The sequence below is a fragment of the Typopeltis vanoorti genome, chromosome 6 (genome assembly GCF_054136105.1).
Source record: "Typopeltis vanoorti isolate ZY-2024b chromosome 6, IOZ_Tvanoo_1.0, whole genome shotgun sequence".
NCBI classification, from domain to species: domain Eukaryota; kingdom Metazoa; phylum Arthropoda; class Arachnida; order Uropygi; family Thelyphonidae; genus Typopeltis; species Typopeltis vanoorti.
The window spans coordinates 154,135,107-154,146,681 of record NC_143554.1 but is presented as its reverse complement, the minus strand read 5'-3'; the positions used below and the strand labels follow the sequence as shown (position 1 = coordinate 154,146,681).

The 11,575-nt window shown below is 35.0% G+C and overlaps 1 protein-coding gene across 3 annotated transcripts in view; it reads right to left on the bottom strand.

Moving 5' to 3' along the window:
• Positions 1-689: 689 nt before the first annotated feature.
• Positions 690-11,575, bottom strand: part of LOC150106114 (uncharacterized) — a 31,022-nt gene continuing 20,136 nt past the window's right edge. For 2 of the 3 annotated variants that reach the window (XM_090394486.1, XM_090394485.1), the window contains exons 9-16: positions 11,381-11,539; positions 9,207-9,365; positions 8,877-9,035; positions 8,527-8,685; positions 4,174-4,287; positions 3,829-3,900; positions 2,494-2,589; positions 690-1,279 (exon numbers count right to left, since the gene is read on the bottom strand). In XM_090394486.1, coding sequence (XP_090250612.1) covers positions 878-1,279; positions 2,494-2,589; positions 3,829-3,900; positions 4,174-4,287; positions 8,527-8,685; positions 8,877-9,035; positions 9,207-9,365; positions 11,381-11,539 — 1,320 coding nt within the window. In that variant the 3' untranslated portion in view covers positions 690-877. The remainder of the gene's footprint in view (positions 1,280-2,493; positions 2,590-3,828; positions 3,901-4,173; positions 4,288-8,526; positions 8,686-8,876; positions 9,036-9,206; positions 9,366-11,380; positions 11,540-11,575) is intronic. The other variant, XM_090394487.1, reaches the window with a different exon arrangement.

Below are 11,575 nucleotides of genomic sequence, written 5' to 3'. Positions count from 1 at the left end.
AATGCATTGATCTGATAGTCTTACTTCTGGCAGATTTTTTTATATTTCAAATAAGAGATTGAATCCTCGGAGTAGTGGTACGCATGCTCAAATGTTAGTTTTGTTGGTTCAGGAATTGTTTGGTCAATTCCACGGTATGATTTCATGCATTTAGTATGGAGCATAATGGCAAGTGTCCATCAATTTTCTTTATGCTGCCGATTAATCGCATAGGCCAGTTATTTTGCTGTTTATCCTAAGGAATACAAAACAATGAAAGGTTTGAGTTCAAGTTGTGAAAGGTTCACAAGACCCAACCGATTGTCGTCATACGATCTCGATTTTGGGCCTATCGTTCTCTCGTAGCACTAAAGTTGGGATCATGATCTATACAACTAAATATCTAAGTACAAACTGTTATTAGGCAATCATGATTTAAAAAACATTGTCACTTTCTTTTCCTAACATTTATAGTTAAAAACTTACTACTGAAACGTCACTGATGCTATACTCTCGCCATAGATGAGTTTCAGAATGCATAAGCATTTCAACATATAGCAAAAATCTGATAGAAAGCATTTAAAAAATATCGACGAAATAATAAAATTGTTAAAATGCAATTAGGTAATATAGTTTCTCCTCGAAAATTATTAAAAATGCTACAGACGAATCTGGTGATTCAAATAATAAACGAGACTTAGTTTTTAATATTTGTATTATTGAATACAACAAAACCTAAAGATTAGCAAATTTCAAAAGATCAGAAATTAACAAAATTAGCAAATATCGTCGTTTATTTTCCTGGAAAATAACCATTTCGTTATATATTTAAGACGCTATATATAAATGTATTTACAAGCATCAACAGTTTATCCGAAATTTTACTTTAATTCCACTATTAGGACATTGAATCTAATTTGTCTGTGCCATCCGTCTCCAAGATTGCTTGGGTTTGCTCATCGGATTCTCCCTGAGGCGTGAAACCGGAACTAAGGGTACACACCGGACATTTCCTGACGGTACAGATGTTCCAATGGGCAATGATCTTTTTCGAAGACACACAATGTGGAACTGGGCAGGTTTTCCCAACTTTGCAGGTACTCATGTGGTTGATTACATTTCTCATTCTCTGACACAAAGAGAAGGAACAGTACGATTCCTTTGGATCTGTGGATAGTTGAAGATGTCGACACTGGTGGGCATGCAACAGGACACGTAGATGATCATTGATCCGTTTTTGTCTTTCTGGATTGGTCGAACACATGTTACCATGCCTTGCGTTAGGCCCAAAACCTTGTTTCTGGATTAAATTAAAAATAAAATGGGTTTAATCTATAATACATTATAAATGAACAAAATACACTGCTTGTTTACAATAAAAATTTTTAATTGGTATATATTTCTTCACCATGAATAGTCACAGTGTAGCATTGAAATATCCAGCTAATCTAATCGTATTTTATTTTGTATGAATTTTGTTGCCAAAGCATATTTATGGAGCAACCTTCTCCAGGCCGGCATGCTAATTCACTCTAGAGTTCAAAAATTAAGGGACTGTAATTTATGAAAAAGGAGAAAGTAGAATGAATTTAGCGAAGAAATCGTTATTTCAGAAATTAATAAACATAACTTTTTTGAATGGCGAGATTAGTGAGTTGACACCAGGGTAACATAATTTACATTACCTTATCCTTATAAAGATGGCTTAAAGGGGCTAAGCAAGAATACTTTTCATCTTCCCCGTTATCTTTAGAGGAGAGTGTAGGGATAAGGTGTTATTGAGCTATTAAAGCTCTGATCATGGCAGGAGGGTAACAGCAATAGCCGAGCCTCAGTTAGGACTTCATTGGCTAGAGCACTGCCATCCATTACCCTCCAAGGGTATTAATCACCGCATCTCACGGTCGATCTGCTCTCCCGATTTCCTTTAATTATCACATTTATTTAAGAAAATGGTGTATTTATAAAATTGAATATTTTCTTAATTTTAAAAATTTCATAAATTTGAAGTATATTTTAGAAATGAACTTAATTTATATGCATTTTTATATAATAATGAAGCTATAAAAATACATTTTCATTTATTAATATCTTATTTTTAATATGCTTCCGATTATTTCTTTTAGTGCTAGAAACCTCAGGGAAGTTTTTAAAGCATTTGAACTTAGTTTAAACAATCAAGTCACAAGACCTCAGCAACAAGAAGATTCATTAAAATCGATACATATGCAAATACGACTATCGAGTTAACCTATACTGTTTTTCAAGTAAGGGCATCGATTAAAGGAGAGTATATTATATAAACATTTTTCATTCCATAATATACTTATTCTATAACTTAAGATGAATCCAAATAATCATCTTAAAGTTATACAGTATTACAACCTCAATCAACAAACCTAGATGCCTACAGTGTTGAATTTAATCTCCTTAAAAAATGATATTACCATTACGTTGCACCAAACACCAAGTAATTCATTATTTTATTTATTTATTTGTTAGTAGTTAACTTACCAGTAAATACATTGAAAGGTCATACAGTAAACCATCAAGTTTATTTGTAGTGATTTGCAGTTGGCTTCTTAGTTCTTGATTTTCCTTCCGTAGCTCCTAAAAAAGAAGAAAAATTCAAAATTATATATTAATTTAAGAAAAGAAGCTGCGCAAATTCCAAAACAGTTGTCAAGTCAGTGTTTTTAGTAGGTGTATGTGTGGTATGTTCGTCACGAAAGCGAAATCTTCAACAACGTTGTGCGATTGCCTAAACTGAACAAAATTGCTACTGAAACGTTCGATAAAATTAAGCGAGTTTATGGTATTGATCCTTTATCACATGCTTAAGCGTTTAAATGGCACAAGATGTTTTAAGAGGGGGTGGGAGCGTGGAAGATGAGCATCGTACATGCGGCCTGTCATAACCTCCTGGAAGAATGTCTGTCAAATTTGCTATAAAAGAAATCATTGAAAGGTTGCGTCCAGAAATTACAAATGATTGGATCTTGTATCAGGCTAATGCGCCTTCTTAGGAGGACTTTTCAGAAGAGTAATAGAAGGTAAAGTTCCTGGAAAAAGAAGAAAGGGCAGATCTCAATTAGATGGATGGATGGTATGTGTGTGCGTGAAGCGAGTGGTTTTCAGAGAGCTGAAGTCTCCAGGAAAGCATAAAACACGACTGTATGGTGAGGACTAGTGTGGCACATCACGGATACCATATGATGGGATGTCATGGTCTGTGTAAGAAGTAGTCAGAATATGCCGTATGGTCATACCGAGCATCAGAGCGACCATGAGGCATCTGTGGATGTCCAATGAACAGAAGAACATTTTGCTCTGTCAGCTCGCGAGTATTTAGCAGAAAAAATACATTCCTGTGTTGGAACAGGAATATATTTTTTCTGCTCGTTTGACTTTCTTTTCTACAAGCTCAAGAATAAGATGGCAGGTATACAAATTTGAGACTGTAGAAAACGTCCAATGAGCATGGTAGAAGAGAACTTCCGATCCTGTTAAACAGAAGAAAAATTAGAACCAGTGGGCTTCGAGCAGAGAATTTACTGTGAAATTGATTACGAGTTAGACGATTCATTGAATACACACTTTTATATACGAATTTTGTGTCTACTTTTCTGTTAGACCTCTTACATTGCAAACAATCCTCCAGTAATTTAAGTTAGAATCTTTGAACTCAATAAAACATTGAAGAGTGACTGTTGTTCCGACTTTAATGAAGAAATTTGCAAGTGGACTTGTTTTCCTGCAAACACTCACAATACTTTGACATTTAAATATTCTTAAATGCATAAGTGCCTCCAATAATCAGCCAAACAAAAGAAAGACTACTAGACTAACCTCTCCCTCATCAGCCATTTCTTCAAGCAGTTTCACTTTTCTTTTTAACTGCGCATTTTCTTCTCTCAGGATCTGAAATGATAAATCAATTGTTAATATTCTGTATATAAAATGTTGGATGAAAGTTTAAAGAAATGTGAGCCATCGAAAATTGTTAGCTTGAGTTAGAAAGACAAATGATTAAGAAATATACTAACTATTGAATGGTTTCGTCTGAACACATCACCTTAAACCGATTTTATTTCAGGCGAGTAATTTTTAAACACCCTTATACAGCACGTTTTGAGTTGTTATATTAGAAAGGTATTCAACGTGGTAAGGGGAAATCAAAATACTGCAACGAACCTCTATCTCTTCCTTCCTTAAATCAGTAGGCGTTGATTCATTACGATCCAGACAATCCTCGTTTTCATCAGTACTAGAACTGGAAATCTCCTGAACACACGAAACCAGGTGCTTCTGAAATACCAGTATTAAAATCAAATAAGAAATCTGAACTGAACAAAAATTAAATAGTTTATTTAAATGACAATACATGTTTATTTGTCAAATTCGGCACTGCAGATAACAGCCCTGTCATCGCGAAATCGTTTCTTCTTTTAGCACTGCAAACACAAATATAACACATCTTGTTTCTCTGATTACATGTAATGAAGTAAATGCCTTCGTTCCTCATGAGTACTTATATCATTATCAGATAAGAGTACATGTGAATTATTAATGGATGCTTTCAAAGTACGTCCTGAAATTACTCCCATCGCTGATGACTGATATTTTAATAATGCATCGGTAACTTTGGCGATAAAAATATACTGTCCACTCAAAATATTATGACCACGTCTCACATCAGTGTTTCTCAACGTTTTTTGGTTCATTCCCCACCTCAACGTCTCAAAGATTTTGAGGTCCCCCTCTAGCATAGCAGTCAGCCAAGTTCTGAAAAAGTATAATATAAATATGTACATGTACATTTTCTAATTGGCCCCCAAAATATTCAAATTGCCCCACCTTGAGAAACACTGTCTTACACAATAGACCATTCCATCTCATCATATGGTATCAGCATTACGGTCTATACCATACTTAATTTATGTAACGTAGAGTGCCCGTCTACCCCGCCAAGGGATGCAAATCTGACACTTGAAAAACGCATGATTGTAGGATACTCGTTGAAGGGCGACATAGTCCAGAAAAATGACAGTATTGTAGGCTGTTTGCAGATCTTCAGTTTAGATGTTCCAAGTTTAGAAGGATACTGGGCAGAACAGCAGTCGCTGGACTTATGGTAGGCACCCACGCCTAATCGAGGCACTCTGCGGTCATCACAACGTGACTGCAGTGTGTTTTACTTTTTGCAACCCAACATCAAAAACTAGAAAGGCTGAGCAGGATGGAATTTAACCATGTGACGAAGGCAGCATTTTTCCAAACCACAATAAAATTGACCCATCTCGGTGGGACTCAGAAATATGGTCAACAGAAAAAAACCACCTATATCTTTAAGGGTAATTTACTTACTACAAATCATCGACGACTACGTCTACACTGCGTTTGAGAGACGTCGCTGAGCAACTGACTTTCGAAAGAAAGTTTTTTTTTTTTGGATGAAACTTGTTTCTAGCCAAATGGAATGGACGATAGACTGAGGCTTAAGCAGAATGACCTAATATTGTCCAGCAGAAACAGGCAAGACTACAGATTTTTGGTATGGGGGATATTTTTCTGCAATTTCTTGCATTCTTAATACCGGTGCACCCGCACTATGAAAGCTATAAAGTACATCTCCATTACGGGTGATGAATCACCACCCTTTCGTGGTGATTGTATTCCTAGATGGCAAAATGTTCCTGATATCATTTTGCCTAGATTACAACAAAATGATATCACTTTGCCGTGAGGAGTTCGCCTACCCCACCATTGACTTCCAGGTGATATTTAAGGGAGGAAATCTGAAGACCTGCATTCTTCCTGTAGTGTTCGGAGATCACAAAGGCCCATGTAATTTCCGAACTAGTGGCAATTTTAGCAGAAAGACGGAGGTCTAAGAACTATTAGAAGGGTGGTAATATTTTGACTGAAGAATGCATATTACTGTCCAAGTGCATGAAGCAGAACTTTATATTGCAGTCAGCAGGATTCATCTTGTCACTTTATATATTTTATCGAAGCTATCCTTGTTAATGTCAGGCCTATTTTATCCATGATACGGTGAACCCAACGAACAAAAGTTTTGTTAGATATATGAAAGTTCTGGATGTGTAAATATAATGTATGGGTAACACAATGAGGAAATGATATCACCATAATCAAGGTCTTGTCAATGAAGGCACATTACTCATACCCGCTGCCATACCTTATCTTTAATTCATTCACACTGCCTGCACCCACTACCCCCAAATGCAAATTTTTCAATCACGCATCGCAATGTGAAAGAAATATTCACCTCTCATCCCTCTCTGTTCGTTCATTCGACACATCCATCGATGGCCTCTTTCCCTGCATCAACAGTGCAGTTATTTCCATAAAATAAAAAAATTCCATATACTAGTATCACACGATGACCCTTTCAGAAGTTTGAAAAACTATTATATCACCATCTTTCTCCTGTTTCCAGCCCACAAATTCTCGATCTGACTTCATGATCTACGTTCCATAGTAATGACATCAAAACTACCATTCACCTCTCACAGTAATCCGGGTGAGGTCTTATTAAGGCATGCCTTCCTGATCCTTACATGTCACTGTTCGTTTTAATATTGCAATTATCTTTAACCCATACACGGTACTTATGTACTATAGGTTGATCTACCAACCTCTCGTGCATGGGCTCAACATAAAAATCTTGCGAGTTATATTTACGATTTTTGCTATACGGCCTCTAAATTTCAACTTCAAATCTACTAAAACTTCGACATTCCAGTCTTTTCTAGCATAATCCCACCAATGTAGTACGCCGTGTGGATATTTCATCACAACAAAGTGCGTAACTTTACCAAACGGCACTGGTAGTCATTTATTCATGCACACAATGCCAGCCTATTCAAATCGTTTTGCAAGTACAGTATATACAGTTGCATTGCTGTCAATGCAACTGTATATACTGTAATGAACCTTGGCTATCATTGCATCATCAGCAAGCAACTGTAAGTCTCCTCTCAATTCCTTCCGAATGTAAATTAATGTAAAGATTGGAAAAGGACGGACCAAGAACCGATCCCTAGGATACAATCATCTATTTATATTTTGCAGACTCACTCTCCAAATACACCCCACCTTTTGATATATTTCGGTCAGTTATTTTTAAGTCAATGCTAATAGTTATAAACTTAATCTTGCGGCTCTTGTAATAGTGTCCCAAATCGTGTACTGTCAAAAGCCTCAGCAAGTCCATGATCATCATGGTGTATCATTCCGCGTGCTTAACTGAATGCTAATAGTATTATAAAATGCTAGCAAGATACTGAAACATTATCTTCCCTTAGTAAATTCATGCTGTTCAATGCCTATTTAATAAAAAAAAACAATAAAATGAATGCAAAGGGGGTCTGGAAAGTTCTGATAATCACGACGAAGGAACTGAGGTAGAACCATGTAACTGAAACATTATTCTACATATTTCCCAAGAAATTAACTTGCTACAACGCTGCTGCATCATTTGCAATTCTGCGAGTCAAAAAAAATCCTTTTTGTTGCACAAACCAAATCATTTTTATTCTAGGTATTTATCACAACTTTCTAGCCCTCTCTTTTATAAAACACAAAATCTGAAATATATAACGATTCTTAAAAAAAAAAAAAAGCTAACAGAGGAAGAATAACCTAGAAAAGATCTATGAACGAACGAAAGAAGGAAAAGTTAATTCAGCTCCTTATCATTTTTATTAATACAGAAAATAAAATGGTGTACTGAATTATTACAACTTCACTTGAATTAATCTGTGTTATTGAAAAATATTTAGTATCTTAATGATTATCAAGAAGTTCTATAGTTATTTATTAATCTTAAGAAAAAGAAGCCTTATTATTGTAGATTAACCAGAAATAGTTATAAGCTATTTAAATAGAAAAGCTGGAAGTAAGGAAACCTTGAAGGCACAGGGGAATTAGAATGTTCCTTAGAATTATGATGACTGAAACTTGGGAATAGCGCAGAAAAAGTATTAAATCAATAGTTCCAAACTGGATTTGTTTAGTAAGTTGTTCATTATTGAAAAGGGCAGTCAGAGGCTGAAACAATCTGCCTGGCATTTAGCAATTCGAAGAGAGCATGCGCAAACGAGCACAATTCCAATGCTATAACTGTAATGCTATAAATTTTTATAAAAGACTGCCCTCCAGCGAATAGTCTATGAACTATGGAAGCTTCACGCGACAAGCAAGGTTTTTGTTCACGGTGGAAATTAAACATTACATTTTAAATACGGCATTTAAAAATGACGTATTTAAAATGTTTTATATGACCACGCTTCGCTAAATTTTCATTTCTAAAGGTATTGAATATATCATTAACATTTACTAATTAGATTTAATTGGACGAGCTAGTATTTCAGCATGAATAAAAAATTTACTATTTTAAGTAATCATAGCCAAGTGATTTAAACTCGCATCAAATGTGTACTTCATTGTGTCCACCTTTAACTTAATTACATTTATTTATTAAGTTTAATTTAATAGTAAGAAAAAGAAAATAAGACTTACCGACATGTCTTTGCGTAGGAATAGATCTCCGCATGTTGAACATTTTTCATCCGTTTCTGGACATTCGTTTTCTAAATGACAATCTATATTGAGTCGCAAAATTCCATTGCTGCATTGAGGGCAACGGATTTCAGCATGATCGCAATTTTTCAGATGATCCTGTAAAAAGTTGGTTTTCCCTTTTTATCTTGCTATAATTACTGCAATCGAATACATGCTTCTAAAGATTCGCTACTACATAAAATTACTATTTTACAGCTCATTCTGCCATGAATCTTGCAAAGAAATAGGTATAGTTTAAGATTATGTTGTATAATATTTATTTCTGATTTCATAAAAAAAAAAAATACCTGATATTCTTTTCGCAAAACTTGTTTTTCACAAGCAGAACACGTCGCTTCTGTTTCCGGGCAATCTTTTCTGGTATGGCACTCCAATTGTTTTCGTAGCATCGTAATGCGGCAATGTGGACATTGTATTTCGACAAGGTCACAGTTATTCTGATGAGTCTGAATGAGATAAAAACATGTCATTTTCAAATTCAATGATCATATAAGAACTAATACGAGTATTTAAAACATCAAGTTGGCCCACCTATGCGTGGAAATCTCAAATTAAAAATATTTTCTTTATGCAGTAAATTACTGAACAGGATGATCCAAGAATTTTTCCTTACTTACCTGAATATCTTTTCGTAAAAATAGTTTGTTGCAGTGAGAACAAGAAATATCTATTTCTGGACATTCTTCTTTGATGTGATTCGACATATCCTTGCGAGATAGCCAGTCATTGCAAGAGGAACAACTGATGACCTCCAAGTCGCAGTTCTTTTCATGACTCTGTAGCGAAGAAATTAATAACAAGTAATTCAGTATTTTACTGATAATTAAAGAGCTTTTCGGTATGCTATATAAATCATAAATTAACAAAACAGATAGAAACATGGTTTACAGTTATTTTAGCTGTCAAATCTTGTATTCTTAAGAAATATAAACACGTTAAAACAAGAATATTTTAATGTTTGTCAAATATTTCAGTCTAAAACTAACATGGGAAGTCCACTTTCACCTGCTTTAGCCAACTTATTTGGAACATCTAGAAGACGTCCGGTTTTCGTCTATATTCCCTCAATCATCTTTTTGGGTTAGATATATAGACGACATCTTTTCAGTGTGGCCTCACAACAGATTCCTTTCCTTCTTAGCCAAAATCAATTCCTTACATCCTCTTATTAAGTTTACCATGGAGATTGAAAAAGACAACAAGTTATCCTTTTCAGACATCCTCCTCATCCGTTCACCTTCAAGTATTCTGACAACAGTTTACAGAAAACCCACTTTTACTGGACGTTACATTGTCAAACAATCTGCCCATCATCCTTATCAAAAAACAGGAATCATAAAATGTTTAATTCGACGAGGTAGAACTAATTGCTCAACTCCCCATGAATTACAGAAAGAACTTTCAACTATTAAACATCACATGAAATTAAATGGCTTCTCCGAAAAAAAATACACATCTGTTCGATTCACTATAATCCAATCCAGAACAACAACAAAGAATGAAATACATCGAGTTCCAATTCCATATATTTCCGGGATTTCAGAACCAATTTCAAGAATTCTGAAGAAATATGATTCAACAGCCACTTATATACCTATTAACAAAATATCCACCTATTTCCCCTCTTTTCAAGATGAACCCTCAACTATGTGTTTGCCTGGTGTGTATCAAGTTCCTTGTAACTGTAATCATCCTACTTTGGACCCTCTATAGAAAAAAGAATTAAAGAACATCAATCATACATTCTTCACAACAAATCCGATGTCTGGATTGGCAAAGCACGGGATAGAGACAAGCCACAACATTCTCTGGTCCAAGACTCGCCTTCTACACAAATGTCGCTATAAATTCGAACGCCTATTCAAAGAGTGCTGAGGCCTTACTTCAACGCCCTGACTTTAATCGAAATGGCTGTGTATCTTTGTCAAAAATATGAGAACATTTAATCCGGATACCACACTAAATTTTTTTTTAAATTCAGACCTTTAATTCTTACATTAGTCTAATGTTATCTTTAATTGAATGTATAAATTAAGATGGTTATTTGAAATTGTGAATTAATACCTATAATTTATTCATCACTGATGAAATTTGCATCTCTTTAATGCTTAGCAATGTAACATCACGCGGCTCGTTCTACTTTTGAATGATCAATTGTTTGTATTCCACCTTGTAAAAACTATTCCTATCAAGCCACTGAGGATAGTCTGTTAGTTTCAGACTGAAATATTTGGCAAACATTAAAATATTCCTGTGTTAACGTGTTTATAATTCTTAATTTAATGTCACAAGTGTCACTTGTATTCTTAGACCATCCATTTATTTATTTAGCAACATACTGCGATGTAAAACTGACTATAGTAGTAGTAGGAATAGGGACTTTTTTTCCCCCCTCAACTAGATAGCTGCTATTATAGTTCCTTCAATAAATCACCGATAGCAGAACAATAAAAACGATTTTATTCTCTCGGTGTTTTTTCCCAGGCAATTTTCGAGGTCTTCGATAAACAGGCAGTAAATAAATCCTCCATCACTATTAAAGACATTCCCAAATAACCACGTCACAGTGGAATACGAAACCGCGATCTTTGTGGTTTCGTAAACCACGATGTATAGTACAGCAGAGGCACTCTTCAGTAGGCCAACAATATAAATAAATTAGACTGAGCGCGGTAGAGATACTTAAATCTATTCATTCAATTATTCAATCTGATATGACGTGAATTTCTCAATTATATATACAAATAAAGTTCAAAACTAGCAATAATTTTTTCTAAAGAGTATCACTCACTTGGAGAGTACTCCTTTGGTAGTATTTTACGCAAAATCGGCATTTCAACAGGGTTTTGGGACAGTTTTGATCCTCGTGTGTCCTATAGTCCTTGCGAAGTATGTTCATGGAACAAAGCTTGCATCTAACTTCAATAAAATCACACGCGTCCTTATGGTCCTAAAGAAACAGTGGAAACAAGTAACTTAAGTAAAC